This window comes from Paramormyrops kingsleyae, chromosome 8 (assembly GCF_048594095.1).
Source record: "Paramormyrops kingsleyae isolate MSU_618 chromosome 8, PKINGS_0.4, whole genome shotgun sequence".
Classification (NCBI taxonomy): Eukaryota; Metazoa; Chordata; class Actinopteri; order Osteoglossiformes; family Mormyridae; genus Paramormyrops; species Paramormyrops kingsleyae.
The window spans coordinates 8,358,010-8,383,553 of record NC_132804.1 but is presented as its reverse complement, the minus strand read 5'-3'; the positions used below and the strand labels follow the sequence as shown (position 1 = coordinate 8,383,553).

Sequence of the window (25,544 nt, the reverse complement as noted above, 5' to 3'; positions counted from 1 at the left end):
CAGAGTTCGACTTCCTTGTTGTTCACCATTTTTCTTATACCCCATCTACAAGCAGCCCCCGCCCCTGTCAGTACATTTGCCTTCTCTGGAAGTTTCTTCTTATCTGGTTATTGTGGCAACCCTATATTATTTGCCTAGCCACTGTCACCGCAGCCTGCGTCAATAGATTAACTTTGGCACGCACAGAGCCTCCCTATATGTTGCAATCTAACAAAACATTTTGCACGAGCTCGGTTTGCCTGAAGGTCTGACATGAAGTGCCGGGGTGTTTATCTGGGTACTGCAGAATTCCAAGACAGGAATTGGGAGGGCATGGTGGATAAAGTGTGCAATAGGTTGTCTAAATGGACTTGGGTCCTCCCCCAGCTGTCCTATAGGGGGAGGGTCCTGGTTACCAACAACCTGATTGCTTCCATGCTGTGGCATGTCTTTATGGTATTGGAACCCCCAACAACACTGGTGGAAGTATTGCAACAAATATTGGTGGATTTTTTTTTTGGACTAGAGCTTCTATTTTATATTTGCCGATGCAAGAAGGGGGGCAAGGTCTTATAGACTTGCGCAGCGCAGGATTACGGCCTTCCGTTTGCAGGCGGTACAGCATTTTTTGTTCGGAGAGGACTTGATGTGGACAGACACTGCGTGTGCTCTCATGAGGCGAGTGGAGAACATGGGGTACGACAAGCATTTGTTTTTGCTTACCCTGGGAGTGATAGACTTTTCTGCAACGATGCCTTTTTATCGATCAGTTTTAAGGGCGCGGTCTTCCGTTTCTAAGGTAACCAGGGATCTTCGGCAGTATTTAGCTGTTGATGAAGAGCCTCTTTTCTACAGTCCCATGTTTCCGGTTGGAATCCTCAAATCTCTGACTATGCAGGTCTGTTTCACGAGGGCGGGTCTGACGAAGCTGGGGTCCCTCAGGGTCAGTGGGTCCTAGAGAACGTTGGATGACCTGAGGGCTGTGACTGGGTAGGCCTATAGTGATTTCTTCAGAGAGCTCCCCGGTTTCTTTTCCCCCTGATAAGGGTCTCTCCTGCTGTAGAGGGTCATCGGGAGGAGGTGGGTTTGCTGCTCTCTTTCGTGGCTCTTCAGCAGGTGGCTCTTAGGGATCTGTCTAAGAAAGCTCTGTACCAAGCTTGTGTTAAAGTGCTGCATTTTCGGGCACTGAGTGGACTGGCGGTTTCTAGGTGGTCAGATTTGTTGGGGCCTGGATCTTCCCCGTGAGGACGTTGGAGGTCCCTGTACTGTACAAGCCCAACATTGGAAATTTTGATTCTGTGTCCATTTAAGAAGATACTGTAATTGATTTACAAGAAAGTAATAATGGAAATTTGGAGCTTCTAGTCCGCCCTGATGTTTGGAATTCTGTAGAGTGGCAAGTGCGATTCTTGGTGGTTTATTTTTCCAATAAAAGTGAGTTGTAAGTGAATCTAGAGTTTTGAACCAATGGTCTGTGGGGGTGGTCGGGATCATCGAGAAGAGGTAGGTCATTTGTGGAGGGGGTTTCATTTTTACTGCTGCTATTCTGCCTATTAGGGTGAGTGGGAGTTTGTTCCAGCGTTGTTTCTTGTTTTTTTATTGTACTTTTTTTTTTGTTGGTTTCTTGTTTTTGTCTCTTAATTCTTCTTTTTTTCCTTTTTTTGGTTACTTGTTTGTTTCCTTTGTTTGGTTTTGTAGCAACGACCCATCTTACTAATTGCGGTAGGGTTTCTTTCTGTTGTCGACTGGTTTATTACTAGTGTAGCGGAAGCTGAAACCCTGGGTTCCTTTAAATCAGAGCTAGATAAGATTTTAACAACTCTGAGCTATTAGTTAAGTTCTCCCCAAACGAGCTTGATGGGCCGAATGGCCACCTCTCGTTTGTAAATTTCTTATGTTCTTATGTTTAATAAAGGCTGGTGAAAGTCAAGTCTCTCTCTCTCTGTCTCTCTCTCTATCTCTCAGACGTCATTTGTGAGACTCCTAAGGTTCCCAACGGCCACCAGGTTGATGGAGCCCGGCCACCTTATAAATTACACAATTTTGTCACATTTGCGTGCAACAATGGCTATAAAATGGACGGCGGGGCAGAAATGACATGTACAGTAGATGGCTGGTCACACTGGCCAACCTGTAAGCCAGGTAGGTGTTTATTTTCCTCTTTGCCGATGATCTGAGAATCGGAGCACGAATAGAGACGAGGGGGCATGGAGCCTGAGAGCTTTTTGGGTGTGGATGCTCACACATTGGCCGTGAGATACAGGCATTTTGACCAGTTCACACACTCACACACCACACTTTGTGTTTCTCACACTGAGAAGTAAGAAATAACGCCCATCAGGGTGTCCTGTTATGTAGAATTAAAGGACAGTACGCAGATGTACGGAGTTGTTTTCCGCCGAGTTCATAGCTGTCCCAGTTAAATTAGAGTTACCTACCAGCCAATCAAAAAATACTGTAGCATTTGTTGAATGTGATCCCGCTGCAAGCCGGTTATTACATGGATGTGCACACATATGTTATGAAGACTGCCATGAAAGGGATGCATCTTTTACTTAGCTTGCTGTGTGATTTTTGTTTTTGTTAAATCACATAGTGACCAAAGTTCAACTGCTTTACTAACTTGTCATGATTACAGTTTTACATGACTTCCAGTGAAAGCTGGTTTGATACACCAGGTCTAGCTTCAAATAGTCTCACTGACCACTTCATCTGTTCAACTGTTTAAGCACATATCTAATCAGCCTGGCATATGTCAGCAGCAAAATGTTTAAAATCATGGAGATACAGGCCAGCAGCTTCAGTTAACGTTCACATCAAACAACAGAATGGGAAGAAAGGTCATTTAAGTGATTTTGAAAGTGGCATGATTCTTGGTGCCAGATGGGCAGGTGAGTATTTCAGAAACTGCTGATCTACTGTGATTTTTGACACACAATCTTCTCTGGGATTTACAGAGAAAAGAGGGTTACAGAGAAAGAAAAAACATCCGGGCAAAAATGCCTTGTTGATGGTTAAGGTCAGAGATGAATTGCCAGCCTGGTTCAGGCTGATAGAAAGCCAACAGTAACTCAAATAACCGCTCGTTACAACCAAGCTATGCAGAGGAGCATCTTTGAATGTACAACACATGAAACCTTGTAGCAGATGAGCTACAGCAGCATAAGACCACGCTGGGAGCCTGCTGTGACATTCAGATAGTAGGGTCAGGGTTTGGCGTGAACATCATCCAAGCATGGATCCATCCTGCCTTGCATCAGCAGTTCAGGCTGGTTATGGTGGTTCATAGTGTGGTGGATACTTCTTGCTCACCTTGGATCCCGTAGTACCAGTTGAGCATTGTTTAAATACCACAGCCTGCCTGAGTATTATAGCTGACTATCCATCCCTTTATGACCACAGAATACCTAGCTTCTAATGGCTACTTCTTGCAGGATAACGCACCATGTCACAAAGCTCATATCTCAGACTGGTTTCTTGAACATGACAGTGCGTTCACTGTACTCCGATGGCCTCTGCAGTCACCAGATCTCAATCCAGTAGGCTACCTATGGGATGTGGTGGAACAGGAGATCTACATCATGAAGGGGAAGTGGACAAATCTGCAGGAACTGCGTGATACTATCATATCATACTAGCAAGCTGTATCTAATAAAGTGGCCACTGAGTGTATAATGTACTATGATCAGATGAATGAAAAAAGGATTTACTTTGGTTTTTTTTCTTTATATAAAATATATAATTTGCCAGAGTACTGTAAACTACTACTTTTTTGTACATATACATCAGTGTTTCAATAGTGTTTCAGTCCTAGTGGAAATTGGAGACTGGTAATACTCTCTCTTCTCTTTCAGGCAACAGCAATTCTGCTGTTATCGGTCTCGTTATTGGTGTTGCTGTTCTTGCTGTTCTGACTGCCATAGGAGGTAAGTGAAGCTTAACAATAACTGTTTGTGTGTGTATACATGTACTTATGTATATATTCTGCATTTGGGAACATTTAACAAACTCGTTTAAGTAGGCTGACAACCTCGTTTACTGCACTGCACATTTAGGGAGTTATTTATGACTTTGGGTTGTGTACATGATCCATAACAATGGATGATCTTGGTGCAGTAAGTGACAAACATAGTGAAAGGTTTCACTGGGAAAACCGGTATCAGCGCAACTGGAACCCATCAGTGCTGCCTGACTCAGCCACTGACATGGGAGGCATCAGATGCTGAGTACAAATGGAAATCTGCTGTCAGGATCATTATGCAATTAAACATATTGTAATCAGTAAAGGTTATTTTAATGTTTTTCCAAATTCCTACATGATAAAGCAAATCTGCAATCCCCATGTTTTTTTTTTTTGTTTTTTTTTTTGAAGGAAACATTTTGAGAATTTTTTGTCCAGTGTTATTCATGGTCTCAACCCAGCTGACTATCGCAGACCTTGCAGTGTGACTGTTGCATTTGCATGACATGAAATATTGATATTAACATTGCTCACTGTGCAGGCTTTATATATATATATATATAATGTGTGTGTGTGTGTGTTTGTTTTATATATCTATATCCAACTCTGACAACATAGCCAGAAAAAATAGTGCTTTGATGAAATTAACAGATAATTTACTTGAGCAGTTTTATACATTTCTGTAGCTTCATGTGAATTTTCAAGGAAATCTCATTTGTTTTCTTTCTTCCTATCTTAGGATGTGTGTTATATGGAATACACAAAAAGAAAACTGGGTGAGTGGGCTTATTTTAATGTTTTAATATTTTTCTGCTTCACTGCATTGTCCTTTATTTCTGCTCGGTCTCCCAGCAGAAAACCCTCCATCCATCCATTTTCTACACTCACTTTCTTCCTGTCTTTCTGCTGAAAAGCAACCTCTGTGGTTTTTCCACTGGCATACAGGTACTGAGCCGTACCCCGAGCCGTACCGCAAACAGACATTAGAGTGCGGTTCCAGTTCGCTTCGGTTTTCCACTGCAGAAGGGTCAGTGCCGGGTTTGGAGAGCGACAGTGATGTATAACCGGAGACGCTTATTTACTGTTCACACGGTGAACATTGTGATTTACTAAGATTTACTGTGTGCAATCCGTTCAGTTCAGCTGTTCTATATTGCTTTTTAAAGCAGGTGGTTGGAAATTTTCCAATTCTGTGTTTCCTGAATGCATCACAATGTGCAATACTACTAAAAATGAATAATATATAGAATATACACCTTTTCCTTGCGCAAAACACCGGTATCTCCATGCGACCAAACAGATGGTGGTGGTGATGTAACCAGCTCAGTTTGGTCACGCTCTCGGCCCTGCTAATCAGCCAGGCCCTGTCAGTGCAGTCACGGCTCGGGTACAGCTCACATACTTTGTGGTGGAAAAGCTCCAGTTCGAGTTACGGCCCGGTTCTTGGTGGCAGTGGAAAAGCGCCACTGGACTGCTGACTGGCTAGCTGAGACACGGTTATGAAATAAACTATTGGAGGATTTCCCTTGGTAAAGTTTTGAGGGAGATTAAAGGTCTTGGGTGAACTTTAAGATATGTGCCTTCTTTTCCACTAGTTTTACTTTTAGGATTTGCACAACTAGAAGTTGGACCTTTGGAAATTTTTAAACAAAGGTTTGTGTGTGATTCCAAAATGCGGAGGCTGTAGAGTTTCCAAGGTGCTGTTTTCAGACAAATTGTGCCTGATTTAAGCTGGTGATGGATAGTTAGCTTACAGTAGTGGGTCTTCTTTAGACCAAAGTAAACACTGAGGAAAAGAAACAAATGCATAAATGAGGCATGTTGTTTACGGTGAGGTTAATAATAGTGTGACTTCTGTGATCCTTTGGTCCTGCGGCTGTTCCTGTTTTCAAGCTTGCAGCACTTTGCGAAAGGGGGCTTTGTTTACGCATTTTTGCATTTTCTTACATTGGACTGATGGGGGGGGGGGTGAAATCTTTGGCATGTTTACCAGGCCAGACGGCCTGAAGTGTTAGAAAACTGAGAGTATTATATATATGGGCGAAGAACAACAATTTTAGGCATAGTCAGCATCTGGAGGCTGGTCCCCTCAGAGCTGTGGAAATGAAAAGAAACCAGGAAACCTCAAAGTTCAACAAGACGCAGATTGTGCCAATATTTGTGTACAGAGGAAACTGGAGTCTCTGCCAACTGTAAGGACTGTGTAATTTGCTCCTTACTTGCACGGTGACAAAAGTAGTCTTGAGAGTCATGTAAAACCTTACATTTCATAAAAGGTAAATGATGATCACTGGTGTCAGTGTGGAGGAAGGGCAGCTAAGCCAGTGACCGGTCTCCCATGTGCTCCGCCAGACAGTGCAGACTTTAAGAGGCCTTGATTAATTCCCTACGGCTTCCTTTTCCTTGCAAGCTTTGTCATCTTGCGGCTTTTAACACGGCTGTGTTTCGTTGTAATATAAGTGGGCAGGACAGAGCATTGACAGAACTGACTGTATTTCCCCTATCTGAACATGCTGTGCAGTGATTACCACACCAGAGAGGAAGAGCTGCAGGTTATGGACATATCTTAGGGTTTGTTCTCAGATTCTTGCTCAAGGTATCAGCAGACCTCTGTCATCTCTTTAGTGTCGTGCTCCTCCTGCACACATTCTTATGAAGTCTTACAAAGCCTTGTGATCTCTCTCCTCTTCCAGCACGAGGGATTATCAGTCTGCCGTTCGTTCTTAGCATCGACCCATTTCTCAAGAAAGAATCATCTTTTTCAACCCGCCGTCTTTGGTCAGAAATTAATTTGTGGTTGTTACTTTTTTTTTTTCCTCCATGGCTGTTTATGTCATTAGTTTTGAATGGGAAATATCTTCTGTGCCCTAAAACGGTGATGCAGTGTGTGAGAGAGATGGAGTATTCATTATGTACATAGCTATATGAATATTTGCCTTTCAGTCTTAAATCTTTAGTTTAAATAATGGTATTTATTTTTGCACCTCACTATTCAATCTGGGTAAAGAAGTGAGGTTGTGTAAAAATATATATATATTTTCTGTCTGAGAAAGCGTGACAAGTTTCGTCGGAAGGGCGGTTGTGACATGTTTTTGCATGGAGGAAGCTGTAATGGAAGGACAAATGCAATGTGTGAAACGATACCAAGCTGAAATGCACAGCTGAACTGTGAAAAGGGGTCAGATTCCCTTTGAATTTATATACCAGTGGCAGCCTATTTTGGCTTTAATACTCCTCCTATTTTGTTAGGCTGAGGTGACATTCTCACTGCCTGAGACCAAAGGAACCATCAACGCTAACATTTGTTCACAATGTTTTTATACTTGCACCTTACTGTACATTTAATCAGCACTGTGTTCTGAGTATCTTATGCCATTTCACTGTGTTGCATTTTATGTAAAGCTGAAAGTTTTAATGCACTTGTTACAGATGAAAATGAAAACAACTTGATTTACTAGAATTCAAAATATTCCAAAAATGTATGTGACTCAAAAAGAAATTGAGTTGCTGTTTTATGGTGATGCTGTTTCGCTGAGAGCCTGCCTTGATGGTAAACACAAACATTCCTCTGTGTTTTATTACCTGCTATGTAGATAGCTAAGTAGCTTTATAAGCTTGCAGAAGAACAATTGTTGGCTACTTAAAGAGATTAGCCTTATCTCCTATGTTAATACCTCAGATTGTTTAGGGTCTTGAAATAAAGATCCACTGTCAAGATATGAGTTGATTTATTATTGATTTATCAATACTCTGACAAAAATGGGCAATCACCAAACACAACTCACTCTGCTTGTTCACCTATTTTATCAGCTGTCACATGGAAAAGTGACATTGACCAGCGACACACCTCTCTATAAGAATTCTATCTTGTTAAGGACAGTACTTTGGAGACAAATACAATGACAGAAAAGTATTAAATGGGTAAAGTTCAATTGAATTTATTTTTATATAGCGCCTTTCACAACAAAGTATGTTGTGAAAAATAAAATAATATCTGATTTGGGGATGTATTTATTGTAGAAAAAGTGACCTCTTGTCCGTTTGTGGTTTCTGAAGGGACGGCATTTGGGTTTAGTTTTAGTTTAAAACAAAGTTGTGATTCAAATCGCTGGTTCAGAAATTTAAGAAATCACACAACTTGTTTTTAGTTTAAAACCCTAAACTGTAGTTAGGCTAATGACAGCAATTGTACCATGCAGTTCTGCTAATTGGTGTCTCTAAAGTTTTATCTTTAATTGTATTTGAGAACAAACAGAGTGGTGTTTTTCAAAACCCTTTATGTAACTGAAGAACTATCAGCAGAACAGATGCAATTGTCCCGTTACTAGTGTTACTTACGTTTTAGTCACTGACTATCCAGTGCAGTGCAGTGGTGAGGCTGGAGCCAAACCCAGGAAATGATAGACAGCTTATGAAATATCGCAGTCGGTTTAGAATGATTCATAAGGCGTGACGGGGACTGCAGCTTCCTTGCTACCAGCATCACACTCGTTTGGCGACATAGACGTCCTTCAGTCCCCAAGTGCACAACACAGAGTCTGCATTAAAGATGCAGTATTAACTATATGTGTGCAACTGTTACCATGGTAAGTAGATGGGGGATCCCCACCGGTCACTAATGGATTGAATGAAGTCATAGATTCATGTCACAAAGATGAATATGACTGCCTACAGCCTACTTCTAGGGTTTGTCACATCGCCTGTCACCAGCTGCTCAGTCGAACGCTTGCTTTCAGTAGTAAGTAGGATTAAATCGTATAGCAGGACATCATTGCTCACTGCAAGACTGAATAACCTCTGCCTGGTGTCATTTGAACGGAGTTGATTGATAGCCTGGACATTGAGCAAATCATTGATATGTTCAAAACTCAACCATGCCATCTTGCCCTCTCTTGTGATCTCATTCCAGCTCTTAATTAGGCTATGATCTCAGTATTCTGTAATTCTTTAGAGGAAGTGCGTTGTGAGAGTTCACCAATAGCTTGTGGTGAAACATACATGCCGACTAATATAATTGAAGAGAATTCTCTCAGGAGGTATTATGGTCTGCATTTCAAGCCGATGAATTCAAGATCCGGAAAACAAAAACGACGAAGGGTTCTTGGATTGTTACAGCAGTGCTAACAGACCATGAGATAAATACCCCCACCTTTCAATTTGAACAACGGTTTGACTGGCCGGCCGACACTGAAGACAGAAAAGCCAGGGAGAGTTACTGCCTGATCAGGAACCGACTAATCACACCATGTCTCAGTAAAAAAAAATGCTGAGGTTTGTGTTAAAAGCCTAAAGTCATCCATTTATATTTTTGATGGATCGCATGTTGGATAAAATCAATGGCAGTAATAGGGCTCTCTCCTGAATCGGGAGAACACTCTGGCTGCAATTGTGACAGACGGCACTTTCTCATAGGTTCATCTCAAAGGGTCTGATGTGAAATTTGCTGCTTTTGCATAAACTGCTTGATAAGCCTCCTCTGACCTCTTCTCCTTGGCAAAAGCAAGGAGAGACTCAATTCTTTTTTTTGCAGTAAAGAACATCCATAGCCCTTTGTTGGACAATATCAAAGACATCATCTGTCTCAGAGAAGATTTGTTCATATGTTTACAATATGAACACAAACTCAAAATCCTCCAGTTCCATTATGAACCTTTTGGCAGCATCTAATGTGTCATCATCCATGCTCCCATCCTGGTTAAGTCTGCAGGAGGCCATCATACAGTCAGGACCATAAATATTTGGACAGAGACACAGTTTTTCAATTTTTAAGTTCTGTACATTACCACAGTAAATTTTAAAACAAACAAGTCAGATGCAGTTGAAGTGCAGACTTTCAGCTTTAATTCAATGGGTAGAACAAAAACATTGCATAAAAATGTGAGGAACTGAAATAATTTACACAATCCCCTCCTTTCAGGGGCTCATAAGTAATTGGACAAATTAATTTAACTGCAAATAAAATGTTCAATTCTAATTGTAATGACTGCCTGAAGTCTTGAGTTCATGGACATGACCAAACGCTGGGTTTCCTCCTTTTTAATGCTCTGCCAGGCCTTTACTGCAGCAACTTTCAGTTGCTGTTTGTTTGAGGGTCTTTCTATCTGTACTTTAGTCTTTAGCAAGTGAAATGCATGCTCAATGGGGTTGAGATCATGTGACTGACTTGGCCATTCGAGAATATTCCACCTCTTTGCTGTAATAAAGTCCTGGGTTGCTTTGGCTGTGTGTTTTGGGTCATTGTCCATCCGTATTATGAAACACCGCCCAATCAATTTGGCTGGATGTGAGCAGACATGATGTCTCTGAACACCTCAGCATTCATTTGGCTGCTTCCATCCTGTGTCACATCATCAAGAAACACTAAAGACCCAGTGCCACTGGCAGCCACTGGCAGCCATGCACGCCCAAGCCGTCACACTGCCTCCACCATGTTTTACAGATGATGCAGTGTTCTTTGGATCATAAGCTGTTCCAGCCCTTCTCCATACTTTTTCCTTTCCTTCATTCTGATACAGGTTGATCTTGGTTTCATCTGTCCAAAGAATGCTGTTCCAGAACTGTGTTGGCTTTTTTAGATGTTTTCTTTTGCAAAGTCCTATCTAGCCTTTCTATTCCTAAGGCTTATGAGTGACTTGCATCTTGCAGTGAACCCTCTGTATTTGCTTTCATGCAGTCTTCTCTTTATGGTAGACTTGGATATTGATACGCCTACCTCCTGGACAGTGTTGTTCACTTGGTTGGCTGTTACGAAGGGGTTTCTCTTCACCATGGAAATGATTCTGCGATCATCCACCACTGTTGTCGTCCATGGACGTCCAGGCCTTTTTGCGTTGCTGAGTTCACCAATGTTTTCTTTCTTTTTTAGGATGTAGCAAACTGTGGATTTTGCCACTCCTAATGTTGTGGCAATTTCTCGAATTGTTTTTTTCTGTTGTCGCAGCCTCAGGATGGCCTGTTTCACCTACATACTGAGTTTCTTTGACCTCATGTTGTATGTTCATGCCTCAATCTTCCAAATGCAAACAAGATGCCTCAAATCAACTCCAGGCCTTTTATCTGCTTAATTGATAATGAAAGAATGAAGGAATTGCCCACACCTGTCCATGAAATAGCTTTTAAGTTAATTGTCCAATTACTTTTGGCCCCTTTAAAAAGAGGGTGGAACATGTTAACGAGCTGAAACTCCTAAACCCTTTATCCAATTTGAATGTGGACACCCTGAAATGAAATCTGAGAGTCTGCACTTTATGTCCATGCCCATTGTATAACTTCAATTGGAATATATTTCAGTAAACAGGTAAAATAGTGAAACTTGTGTCAGTGTCCAAATATTTATGGTCCTGACTGTAATTGTTTAGTACAGTGCTCACTATCCGTGATGTGAAATTCCATCGAAAAGGATGTTTATATGCAATCTAGAAGACCCCGCAGACTCAAGAAAATACATACTTTTTGTGGTAAACCCAGAGAGAGATGCAAAAAATGTTCTTGATTCAGGCAAGCATTTAGCACCCTGGGACAACACCAGGTTCAGTCTGTGTGTATAGCAATGCACAAACATCACACTGGGGGGGGGGGGCAATTACTCTAACTTTGGCCTGTAGGCCATTGAGAGATGTAGAGAAACACAGCAGCCCCTTCCTTGGTTTGTGCCACAAGTTTTTCTCTAAAACTGTAGCCCTGCATGTTCTCGTTTAAAACTTCAAACACAGACTGAGCATCTTGACCCCCAGACACATCCAAATATCCAGTGAAGCGCTCCTGAGTTTTACCTGCAGTATCCACATATCTAACAATGACAGACAGTTGGGCATGGCAAGATATGTCAGTTGCCTTGCAAAAAAAGGAGCAGTCTGAATTTCACTTTTGAAATTATCAGAAACAGTGGCTGCAAGAGCAGAGATCGTCATTTTGGATTGAGTGAGACATACCAGAAAACACAGCTGATGACTGAAATTGTGTGGCCAAGACAGTCATATTTAGCTACTGTTTCTGTAAATTCCCTGTAATTCCCCTTATTTCCTGATTCATTACTGTCATCGTGCCCCCTGAATGCCAGCTCCTGACAGCCAGGCAGGGACTTCACATCAATCAGGCGGTTTATGAAGACTGTTTTTTTTTTTACTGTTTCTTTATGTTTTGGCACCTGAATGTGAAGACCCTGCCCATACAGCTTAACCGGAAATATGTCCAATCAGGCAAATATCAACTTCTAGAAATAGAACAAGTGACATAATGGGTGTAAATTTCATTTAACAGTAGGGGGGGACAATAAATATAAAATTTCTCATGAGCAAGGGGACACAAATAATACAGTCAAATTGTACTTATACAGTTATGTCCCAAAAATGAAAAACTTTGCTTCTATCATTATTATTGTAGCATGGAGACTGCGTCATTATGGTTATTTTCAAAGTTTTTCTCAGGTTCAATGACAAAGCAGATTTTTCTTTAAAACTATTTATTGCATTGTTTGTTAATGTTGTTTACAGTCAAGCCATAAACATACAATAAAATTTAAACATGACTGTTTAAATGCATAATAGAAATTGATTATACAAAAAAATACAGTGGGGTCAGTTCGGACGTACCAGAGTGCTCATTTAGTAAATGCACAGCTAAACAATATGCTAATTGTGGCCGTTAATGTTAAGTTAACATTATGCCAAGTCGTCACAAATAAAACAATGCATGGGAAACGGCTTTGGCATGTTAGTTGCAGTGCACTATGCAACAAGCTATTGTAAACAAGCTAACGTTAATGTAGATAAGTAATATTTTAATCACTAATATAGCAGATTCATGGAAAATTAAATCGGTAATCAGCATTTTTGCCGCAAATAATTTATGAATGAGTCTGCATCAACTACATTAAAGAGAATCGCTTTATTTAAAGTGAATAATATACCCTACTTACTGGAGTTCAACATTAATTGAGCCGCAGCCACAAACCTGACTCGAGTGTGTAGAGTAGGTGAGATGAACTGGGAAAGCAGGCAGTTGGCCAAACCACTGTGAGGAAGGGGAGGGGGAACTCAACTGTTTCTAAATGCATTTTTTGCGTTTGTTTTTTTTTTCTACTTACAGAATTATTTTAGGTATACATACATATATTTTTCACAATAGATAGTGCGATTTTTTTTTTATATATAATTTTTTGTTGGGGACAACCCTCGGATAGGGGGGGACATGTCCCCTCCGTCCCCCCCGGGATTTATGCCCATGAGTGACATATTATCCTGGCCCAGACTGAGGCCCGGTTTACACTGCAGGTCTTGATGCCTAATTCCGATTTGTTGCCTATATCCGATTTTTTGGACCGTCTGTTTACACGGTCTTTTTAATTGTGACCCATATCCGATTCGTGTGTTTACACTTGCTATAATTTCACGCATGCTCAACGGGGGTTTTTGCACGACACCGTAGCCAAGACGGACGAACGCGAAATTTGTTTTATGATAGCTTTGCGATGTATGCGAAGTTCGCCGAACAACATCACGATTTTGAGGCGAAGGAGGAGGAAAAGGGCCATCATTGCAGCCGAAATATCCTCGAAAACAGATTTGTTTCTGTAGGAACCTTTAATTTTATCCTGAACGGATTCTTCTCCCCACAGGGTGAGAAGGTAGGCTATTTCAGGCGCCGACCACTCCCCTACACTTTCCTCCTCCATGTTTCGTGTGTTTCTTGAATGTTACGCCTCCACACGTACTTCCCACGTACTTTTCACGTACGCTTCACGTACGCAGTTTAATGACGTACAGAACGCAATGCCTCAGAAAATCCGATCTGCCTGTTTACATTACAGTCGCATTGGCCCATATCTGATTTATTTCCACATATGAATGAGGCCTGAAACCGATCTCGAAATATCCGAATGCATGCGTTTTTTTCCCATTTACACTGTCACAGAACAGATCCGATCTGTGTCACATATGAGCAAAAAATCGGAATTAGGTCGCATTTAACAGACAGTGTAAACGGGGCCTGATTTAATACTTTAAAAATCAGATGGAAACAAGGCATGTCATACTATAGCGCACAAAGGGGTGAATGAGAAGCCAGGTTTCCAGATTTTATTTGAGTATTCAATTGTACCATTATAACATTATACTATTTTATTTAAGACATTAGTATTTAAAACATTGAAGCAGATTACTTACATTACTCAAACAGGTTAAACTGCAACTTAAAAATATACTTAAAATGCAAGTATCTGAAACACTGCTTAATGCCAGTAATGTGAGTAGTTCTAATTCGTTACATCCACTCCCTATACACAGAAAGAAGTATTTGGGTCATTTTTTCAGCTTATACAATTCAATTATAAGAAATAAGTTTCCATCAAACTAAATCGTATAAACACAAATAATATTAATAATTTAATATGCATATTATGATTTACAAAATGTATTCAAGCACTGAAGTTGTTCAATTGTTCAAGCACTGAAGTTAACAAGTTGATTCAAATAAATCTTAATAAACCTGGACTAAACAAGCTGTCTCCATAAATCATAAATTAATTAAATGTATAAGCTTTAATTATGAAGACAGCTTGTTTAAGTACGTGTCTAGGTTAATATGAATCGAAAGCCAAATGAAGTTCTGAAGGTAAGCCTCGCTAAATAGGTCCTCCTACAAACGCAATCGCTGCGCAGCACTTAAGGTGGACCGGAAAATCCAAATAAGGAGCTGCGAATGAGGAGTCAACTTCAGCCTCGTGAGGTCCAGTGAAGCTTCGCTTCATGTTTTGATGCACTGTGCTGCACGGAAATGTATGAGAAGAAAATCGCGTCAAACAATCTACAATAAATAGCTGATTCTGAACGAGCTCGTCATGAAGTTGAACGCGTTCTAGCGCATTTTTATTACAACCAATATAAATACGACAGTGCATATATGAGTACAGTCTTTATTTTCTGACATATTAGAGGAAGCGGAGCTTCCCTTGTAGTCTTAGAGCAGTCGCCACTGAATGTAACACTGGTCATAGGTTTGGCCTTTACAAAATTAAAGTCATGTTATTATAGGCGCACATTATTGTGCTTGAATTCTTGCACACGTTGTTTTCTAATAGCACACACAGAGTAAATTCCTGGCTACGCCACTGGAGGGCGCCCTGAATGGGATGCCAGTCAAACACAAGCAACACGCTCGCTCTCTCTGACGATCGCAGTGCGTGTCTGCAGTCTCTGCACTGTCTGACAGGCCCCCATTCGCCATTGTGAGTGTATCGCGGATGTAAACAATACTAAGAACGGAGAAGAAAAACAAGAATAAGAAGATACCGTACAGAGAAAAACTTACGAAGGATGCCTGGGATCGGTATTTGACTAAATTGTCAATAGTCAATAATATAGATCCGTACGACCTCACAGCAAAATAATGGAATTCCGACGCGACATTTTTGCCTCCAATTGATCATCTCTGGATAACAAAAACTTTTAAAAGTGAATTTAAGTGAAAGTGTTAGCTAAAATCTGTCAAGCTTCTCATTTGGTTAACAAAGTTGATATTTCATATTTACTGTTTTTTTTTCTCCACAAAAATGTAATGTTTTATGTAATCAGTAATAAGCATTACCAAAACACACTAGTCATTTAGGTGTTTAAGAAAGGAAAAATGTCATTGGACGTAACTTTATTGGTCATATTTAAAATAAAATATAAGTGGCAAGCAGAATACAGGCTCATTATACAATGTGTTTATACAGATTCTTCCAGACATCACGTAAAACGTTAGAAACTGTATAGGCTACTTGCAAATGTTTCCAAACTTAAACTATAGTTGGGCATTGGTTTGTCAGGGCACAGCACACAGTTGCAGCCTTATCCAGCATTGTGACTTATAATTCATGCTGTTTACTTTTGTCTTAGTTTAAAAGATACTCTGTACGTAACATTAGTTTAACCAGAACAGATAAACACATTTCTGCTACCCCAGTAGTGAGGCTATAGCTTGCTATCTTAGATTAACCAATGTGAAAATACCAACTTTAGAAGACAAAAAAATGCATATTCAGTAATATTACTTAAACAAAAAACATCTTACTTGCTTTAATGAAAATGCCGAGAGCAAACACGCATTAAGGGAGATATCGTGTTGACAGTGATCTCCTTCCGTCTCATATGGCAAGCCGTTTTAACATCTAATCACGTACGTCACACTCCTATCCATAAGTAGGCTACATTTTAGATAGCTTTTCTCCTAGTCAAAATTGCATTCTTACTAGTCAAAAAGAGCATTTCAGATATACACAATGGCATTCTTCCTATCCACAATTGTAATTTCAGTTATCTACATCGTCATTCTAACTAGATGAAATTACGTCACTTTTGCCATTCATGTCTATTGGACTTTTAATTTCAGATAGGCCTATCCACAATTATATGTGCAGGTGGTATCCTTTCGGATATCCGAAATTAAAATTCTGACTAGTAACAATTGGATTGTAGAGGCGGGATTTGCGACCCCACCCTCGGTTGTGGGAGACTACAGTATGCATTTTTTTCATTTATTCTAACAAGCTGTTGGAAGCATTTAAGTGGTTTTACAGCTAAAGGAATCAGTGAATCTTTAACCGCCGAGGGAGGGAACAGAAAATTGCTTTTATTGGAAAAAAATATGCTTTTTTAAATCTCTAGAATAGGAAAACGCCTATGGAAAACATTACTGTGAACCACGAAATATCTGTTGTCATCATTGAACAGCTGGAGTCACTTTATTTCTTCAAACGGTGCCTTTTTTGTTGTAGGGTTAAGAGCAACTAACTTCACCACAGGTAATATGCCTGGGCAGAGGTGTAAAATCTCTTATTACCCTGCATGCAACCAATGCTGGTTAACCCTTTAGGGTACATAAGTGGCCACCTAGGGCACCATCTTCTGAGGGGACACCGACTTCACAATTAAACTGGGCGGTGAAGCTTGTCTAGAGCTCCACATAGCCTCTGACCAGCACTGCTGTAACCCAGAGGGTGAGTCCCCCCCCCAAGCAAGCTTAACCGCCAGCACTCCCCACCCCAATGCAAGGGGGTCAGGCTCCACATTGGTTTTGACCAGCACTGTCACGCAGTCAAGTTATCCTGTTGTTCCATTTTCCCTAAATTTAGGCAATGAATCAGAGACTGTCTGGATGATTTTTTAGCCAAAGATTCAGAGGGGATAACATGCTTCGATTTCCTTGCACAGCACAAAGACATGGAATTAGGTGTATTGACATTCCTACATTGTCCATGATAGATGAGTTTGTGTGTAAGTGTGCGTGTGTGTGTGTGGCCGCTGATGGACTGGCACACTGTTCTGGGTGCCTTCCCGAGATCCCGAGTCATCCCCTGTGCTCCAGAAAATGTATTCTTAAAATGCAATATACTGTAATTTATTTTGATTCATTGCATGGTTGCTGTATTTTGTAGTTTACTTTGATACCCTTCCAATTAGAATATGTTGTATTTTGTATCAAAATACATTTTGATGTATTTTTGTCCATCTCTGCATGTAGTCAATCATTGTCTGACAATGAGGGAGGCAGGGCTGAGAGTCCAGCCAATGTTGAACCGCTTCAACTGCGGCTTCAATTGTTCTAATATTCAGAAATGAGAGGTAAGTTTTTGGATTCCCTGTTAATTACATCAAACCTTCAAACCGTCATGAAAATGTGTTGAAAACGTTACTTCATGTCAGAAACACGCCCCTTTTCCAAAAGACATAATTTCGGAGAGAATTTTGTTGTACAAGATTCCCGTGTCGTCGTTTCAACATGGTGGCTTACACAGTCAACTGCAATTCTATTTTATAAATATTTAAAAATGTTTATTTTGTTAAATGTATTAATAGTTATAAATGTAATTGCACACGGTTGATTTAGAGAATACCATATCATGACCGTAAACAGTAGGCTATGCTGGTATGCAATATCAGATTTTTACCAAACTTGTTAGTGTCTTGTTTGTTTGTGATTTGTTTGGCTTTCGAAAAAAGAATATCGCTATGAATATAATAATTTATAATAAATATTATAAAGCTTTTAATGTGGCTTGACTAGTTAATGTTTCTTGTTTGTTTGTCTCTCGGGAAAAAAGAATCTCATTCCAAATCTGCTAAAATATTATAAAGCAACAACACACAATGACAGCGTATTCCAGGAGGTTGGTTGTGACGTCACACACCTCAGAATTTTTACGTTTTACATCATGTTCCATTGCCGAAGACCAGTCGAATACACAAGCTCCCACACTTATGGTTCTGTGAATCTTGTTACTAACTGCATTTTGCTATTAGGGAAATTTTTCACGCACAAATGTAGAATTTTAAGAACTCTCAATTTTTTCCTGTTTTCTATTAAGAACTGCTCTCCTTTTTTGGAGCATTTATGTACAACGGAGAAAAAAACTGCAACAATTGGCTCTTACAGCAGGCTGAGGACTTTAATTTGATAGAAGACCTGTAATGTTTTTGTTTGATCTTTTTTGTTTTGTGTTCTCATTGTGTTTGGATATTGTTCATGCTATGGATGTTATCTGAATGGTTTTGTGCCTTTGTGTTTGTATAATTGCATTCTGACCATAACGAAACCCCAAGAACAATCGCATCATTCAGATGATGAGCCGTCGTGGGCGACCGTCTGTACATTACCACCATGACACATGATTCCGTCATTTCCGGCGCACCCACCGACGTCGCTAAGATCTAGTTGTGTTTTTCCGGGTAAACACGATTAACTGTTAAAAAAAAACCTACAGAGGAGTAAGAGGAAAAAGCGGTGAACCAAATTAAACTGAACAGTTGCAGACATCGGAGCCCGAAGAAAGATTCCGGACAGAGTGATAATATTTTGGGTGAGGACGGAGACTGAACAGTGGCGATGTTTCAGTTAAGCTAATTCGGTTCGCTCGGTTTAACGCGGCACCTGCTGTCATGTATCTGCCCCACCTAGTCAGCTGAATTAACCAGCTAGCGAGTTAACTAAATGGTGGTATGTCGAGGGTTTGAGACTTTCGGTTTATATGTTTAAGTATAAGGGCATGTCGCTGGCATTATCTTGTCGGCTAACTACCGTCGGGGGGAGGCGGTGTTGATCGCCCAGTGTGTAACTTCAGGTCCGACGCTTCATTTTATGACAAGATCTGTTTGAAAGGGAGGAGACCCACATCTTTCGTGTTAATCGCCTTTTTCGATCAGCATCGCTTCAGCTATGACCGGGGGAGTTACTGGTGGTCCCGCCCTGGCGGCGAAGAGCTGGCCCCGCTGGCTCCTCTTCTGCCTGCAGCTGAGCCTCGGCATTCCCGCTTTGGTACACGGTAAGGCCGACACGCGTCTGCAGAGGTACCCCGGTGGCAACTCAGCTGCCTACTGTATCACTCCCTTCGTGGGTAAAATAGCTTTGCAGGTATAGTAAAGCACGGTCCCTTATGGACATTTTGATGAATCCTAGCAGTTAATTATTCTCATTCGCTGTTGTGTTGACACGGAAATAACCAGTCTGCTACTGAATGAGGTGAATTCTCTCTTTTTATTTCCCAAATAAAATGACATGAATCTAGGTGTTGCTTCTATATGTGTGTTGATGTTTTAGCTTCCCCAGACACTGCATTTCAGTCCTTCAGAATAGTAGTAAACCTGTGTAATTGTTTAGTGCTTGGTAATCAAAGGTGTAATTAATAATACAGAGGCTTAGTTGTCCTGATTTTAAATGTCATTTTTAGAACCTACTGTACTTGCAATGTTAGTTAAGTTTAATGTGAATGATGACGGTTGATTTTCTGACTTTTCCCACCGCTTTTGACAGCAAGTTGCCCTAGACCTGAATCCAGTGCAGATATGGTCTTGGCTGGGGAAGCCCTTCTTAAGAATGATTTCCCTGAGGGGTCAACTGCTACCTTTCAGTGCAGTGTTGGTTATGTGCGGGATAGTGGCCAGCCAGACATCTCCTGCAACGAAGGAAAATGGACCGAAGTAACCCTGAAATGCAAAAGTAATTTATTTCTTCCTGTAGCTGAAGTTAACTCTGCTTTATGGACATGCCTCTTAGTGGAAATGGTGTTTTATTTCATGGTTTTATTCCAGAAAAATCCTGTGGTTCACCTGGGGAGGTGCAGAACGGGAGATTTGATTTTACTAATGGGATTGAATTTGGTGCCGTAATCAAAGCATTTTGTAATGAAGGGTGAGTATTCCGGACATACATGAGTATTAATGATAATAGGAATAATTAATATTCTTTTTGTTATTTATTAGTGCCTGTTCATGTTAATGTGCTTCTGTAGAGGTTTGATACGCTGCTGTCAACACTGATAAATCCTATAGTCTGCCTTTCTACAGCACACATGATGTAAATGTAAATGATGAAATGCCAGTGCACAGTGTGGGCCTTGGTTTGGTCACGTGTTGTTTCAGGATGCAGTATGAGGATACATGAGTAAACATGGTCTGAAAATGCAAGACGAAAGTGTGATGCATACATCTCTTTGAATTGTCTTGTTCATCTTTTCAAGCTACGAGATTCTAGGTCAGGATTATAGACAGTGTCTTGATAAAGGCTGGACTGGAAGAATTCCTACATGTGAAGGTAAAGGACGTTTGTTAATATTGTTTTTAAAACTCCTAGTTTTATAAATTAAGAATGAAATGCTCTCCATTGCTTTTATGTAAAGATGAACACAATTAAGTATTTTAAAAAATGTGTGCCAAAATTGTAAGATTACTAAAATGTCTGTCTTCATTCAATTAGTGGTACAGTGTGAAGAGCCTCCTGAAATCCCGAATGGAAAGATTGTATCAAAACCCCACAGTGAATTCCCACAGTATCGGGATATCATTCAATACGAATGCAATGCTGGCTACACGCTTTTTGGGAAAATGAATATAATGTGTAATGCAACTGGGGAATATGAACCACAAGCTCCGGCATGCAGCAAAGGTGTGATATTATATAGCTCCCTACTGTTTGTGTTCTGCAGTGTGTAAACTATTTACATGGCTGATGTTATTTTTCATTGAATTCTTTTTAATCTGAAATGTGTTTTGCTGCAGTGTTTGTAAAAATATTTCTAACCCACCAAATGTTTTTAAACTCCATATCAAACTCTCAGGTATCATTTGTGAAACTCCTAAGGTTCCCAATGGCCACCGGATTGCTGGAGCCCCGCCACCTTATAAATTAGACTATTTTGTCACATTTGCGTGCAACAATGGCTATGAAATGGACGGCAGGCCAGAAATGACATGTACAGTAGAAGGCTGGTCACACGGGCCAACCTGTAATCCAGGTAGGTGTTTATTTCCCTCTTTGCCAATGATCCAAGAATCGGAGCACGACTAGAGATGAGGGGGCATGGGGCCTGAGAACTCAGGGTGGGGGTGGACTAGGGGTGTCACTTTATTCAAAAATCAGGTTCAGTTGCAATTCATTTGAATATATTCAGATACCTGTGGGGGGAAAAAATGCAACACGGAATCATTCTTTTTAGTATTTCATTACAACAACGTCACATTTGTACAGAGCCCTTAAGAGGTCAGGGTGGGAAAATATTTTTTGAAATAGTTTTACGTTACTAATAATGACTGTACTGTGTCTGTTTAAAGTGCAAAACATAGAATTAAAGGACTAATAAGTATGACCTAAATGATACAGACATGTCCAATTAAGTGACCTTTAAGCATTAAGAATGTAATGAATTTGCAAACGAGAGGAGGCCATTCAGCCCATCAAGCTTGTTTGGGGAAAACTCAAGTAATAGCTCAGAGTTTATCTAGCTGTGATTTAAAGGAACCCAAGGTTTTAGCTTGCGCTATTACCATTCACTGCAGGTACCTGTAAACAAGACTGTTAGACTATTGAATGTGAAGTGCACACACAAACATTGAAATATTAATTAAAATTTGCCCATAAAGAAATCTGGAAAACCGAGGGGTATTGCTTGTTGTCTTTTGTTGAATGTAAAGTTAACTTTACTGTGGTGACAGTTAAGGTTTAAACCCAAACCCACTTTCTGGTATACCTCCCTGGTATTCGTGCTTGCTGATGTATGTGGGGATATTAAGATCAATACTGAAATATTCCAGAAAATGTAGTTTTCTGGCTGTAATATCTTTCAATACTTGTAATATATTTCAGTGTTTGTACACTTCACACTCAATAGCCCAGCGGTGAATGGGCACAGCGCAATTATTAATAAATACGTATAAAAACACATAGTATTAACGTTACATGGTGTACATTGTCCCCCATAGTTTAATGTTTTAATCACACTTTACAGGACATGTCTGTATTATTTAGGTTTATCCATGCCGTCCCATAGCAGCAAAGCAAGGTCTGGCTTATAATGGGAAGTTGTGACTGGATAACCTCTTTACACTCATGAGGGTTAGGGCTGGATGATCCTCATGAATGTGAAAGTTACTGAGTGAGGGGCGAGATTCTGTGTCTGTGGTCCTGTTTAATTCACTCCCTTGGAAGGTATTCAAATTGAACTGAAATTGCCCCAAAAATGCTTAAAAGAAGGTGTACAAATGAGGTGGAACAGTATGTAATCAAAGATTTTTTTTTGGGATACATTTTTCATCTGTATTTACTAGTTTAAAAATATTAATATTATATAGAGATAAATATGTAGTGTGTGTATTTGTGTGTGTGTGTGTGTGTGTGTGTGTGTATATAAGTAATGAGTGGAAATAGGGATGGCTGCGTCTGTGTTGTTTGGTATGCTGGTTAGGGCAGCTGCCAGATGACACATTATGTATTTGTGTCTTAGATTCTTCTTTCTGCTTTTACAGTGACGCCTCTCTTTCCAACTGCTGGTCCGACAAAAGGTACTTTTAAAAATAAAACTTTACATTTTATTCCAACAAATAGCTAAACATTCTGTAAAGACATGTGCCTGTTTTGAGGAGCCTCTGATCATCAGGACGATACCTTTGTGGAATCTTGTATTTTTATGTTAGACTAGGATTTGCCAGCGTAATGATGATAATCAGACTAATTTAGGAAATGCTTACTGAACCCGGATCTGGGATGTGTGAGAGCTCATGGCAACTCTTCTGCTGCTCTGTTATGCTCTTTATTCTGGTTTTCTGTTCTGTACCTTGGAGTCTCACTAAGATTTTGAGGATGAGCCAAGAACCCTTTTTGTACCAGTCGGCAGAGTCACTGGCCTCTGTAAACGTGTATCTGATGCATGCAGGTCCTGAGCACCTCGCAGTCAGGCAGACTTTGTTTTTTTTGAGTGGTTATGTTTTAATGTGACTGGTGGAGATTTTCATATCTCTCCTGCATTTTTTCTTTTACTTTGCTTTGCTATTCTCTGACTACTGGCTTCTTGTGAGTGAAATCTTAGACACCCTTAATGTCTGGAGAAAATCTGATTGGTGCGAGGATGTATTAAATGCCACTCGGCTAAAATGCAAAGCATTTCAAGTGCTTTTCTTGTTTTATTCTTTTGTTCAGATCCAGATGAAGACCGGGACGCCAAAAAGCATGAAAGTAAGTTTCAGTATCTATGATACATGCAGTTTGAAGAAATTTGCCATGGCTCAGTTCCTTAGACTGCTCAGTTTTGTTTGTCTGAAATTGAGTAGTACACATAAAACATACTGTGCTTTTTGTATTGGTGATGCTTTGTTTCTTATTTCAGCTCACTGGGAAATCATTGTGACAGTTGTTGCTGGTGAGTCTTTTATGATTTCAGTATCTTTTCAACACCTCATACTTCTTACTGCTGTTTACATCTACTTAATTTTGTTTCCTCAGTATCTTTACAAATGACTGATGTGATAAACAGTTCAGTAACTAAGGGACTGTCTTTATAAATACAGTAGTACCTTGGAACTCGAACGCCTCTTAACTTGATCAGCTAGGACATCGAACGGGTCTGTTGAAATATTTTTTTTTTTACTTGTACCTTGACCGAAATCTTGGAACTCGACCGTTCCTGCTAAAACTTGTATGGACCGAGATGCGTTCAACTCCACCAATACGGACCTCGGGTCAGTCGAGAAAAGTTTAACCGCAACTTGACCGAAAATTTGGAACACAACAAAACAGACCTGCTATAACTTGTATGGATCAAGATGCATGTCTGATGGGCTGAAACAAAGGCGAACAGACCAACTGGGCTGCTGATACCCTATGAATCGCTCTCAATCTCGCAGTTCCTCTCGCTTTATCTGCAGTACATTTAGTGATACAGTGAGCAGTAATGGCAGCAAGCCAAGGAGGAAAGTAGTGAGAGTAACTGTAGAACTTAAGAAGGTAATGCCCCCATAGAATGGGGAACCACACTTTAGCTTGCACACTATAGCAAGACTTGAAGGTGGCGCACGTGTGTCTGCTCTCGCTTCAGAGTGTGGGATTATTATTTATTTCAAATTTATCGCTTTTGTCTGTCTGTCTGCTTTTTCATATGTGTATTGGTTTTATATTGATTGCCAGTGCTGTTTATCATTAGTTTTTAAATTCAGATTAAATTAATTTACATTAATTCTTATTGGGAAATTTGACTTGGACCTCGACCAAATCACAACTCGACCAGCCTTCTGTAATGAATTAAGTTTGTGTTCCAAGGTACCACTGTATGTATTTACACGTGTTTGTGTGTAATTCGTACTGCCTCCCCCCCCCCCCCCACCCTTTAAGTTTATAATTGTGATTGTGATTTATGTGTCCTTTTCCCTCAAAGCAAAAGTCCCCGATCCTAAACCTGTGCATAATTGTTTGAAAAAAAATATTCCCAAACCCTGGAGCTCCCTTAGTCATCATCTCGTAGACACAGCTAGTTTAATTCACGGTGTTTCCTATGTATTTCAGTAGAAAGGAATTTTGTTTGCAGTTCCCTGGAAAACTGTTTACCTACAACAGCCAAGCAATAATCTTATAAAATATGATGGCTTATAAGTTAAACTTTTTAAAGGAAAGTCAGATGAAAACACCACATGCATTAATGTCTTTATTCCTCACAGTTCTTATTGCTGTTGCTGTTGGTCTTTGTTGTTGTTGGGTCTACTTCTCCCGCAAGAAAAAGGGGTAAGAGAACCTTGTTTTGACCTTTGACCTTTGAGTGGCTGCCTCTTTCTGGTTCTGTGTGGCTCTGTCCTCCATTGTCTGTTTCCCAGTGACCTCAATCTAATTACTCTTCAGCTGTATTGCAGAACTCCTCTGGTTTCTGTGCATATTGTCTAACCCACGGGTAGTTTTACCCGCAAAGGGCCGTAGTGTATGCAGGTTTTTGGGATAACCTTTAAATCAGCTATTCAAACCCAGATGTGAGGACTCTGCTTGAGCACTGACTGGCTGAAATCTAATCTAACTAAACCCACATACCCAACGGCCCCTGGTCTAATCTTATTGGTCAGGTTAATTTGTATGAAAGTCACATGAGGTTACATGACAGTTCTGGGGTCACAGCTTCAGGAATCCGATGTTAAATGACTGCCACCAAATGTACGGCGGTCGCTAAATCTTAGGGCTGCAGCATATTGGAAGAAAATTCACATCACAAAACTTTTCCGATAAGTATTGTGATATTAATAAAACAAGAAATATGTTGATAATTTAAAATGACCTATAGCCAAGGAGATCTTATCTTCCATTAGAGTCTGTTATAGATAAG

At 40.2% G+C, this 25,544-nt stretch overlaps 1 protein-coding gene and 1 long non-coding RNA gene across 2 annotated transcripts in view; both read left to right on the top strand.

Annotated features, from left to right (window-relative positions):
• Positions 1–25,544, top strand: part of LOC111858611 (uncharacterized) — a 38,243-nt gene that overhangs the window by 9,754 nt on the left and 2,945 nt on the right. Inside the window, exons 11-15 of the mRNA XM_072714921.1 lie at positions 1,945–2,121; positions 22,714–22,749; positions 23,384–23,419; positions 23,571–23,603; positions 24,895–24,958. Coding sequence (XP_072571022.1) covers positions 1,945–2,121; positions 22,714–22,749; positions 23,384–23,419; positions 23,571–23,603; positions 24,895–24,958 — 346 coding nt within the window. The remainder of the gene's footprint in view (positions 1–1,944; positions 2,122–22,713; positions 22,750–23,383; positions 23,420–23,570; positions 23,604–24,894; positions 24,959–25,544) is intronic.
• Positions 2,143–7,657, top strand: LOC140592251 (uncharacterized). The gene is made up of 3 exons (XR_011992549.1): positions 2,143–3,905; positions 4,680–4,716; positions 6,634–7,657. It is a non-coding gene; the product is annotated as an uncharacterized lncRNA (long non-coding RNA).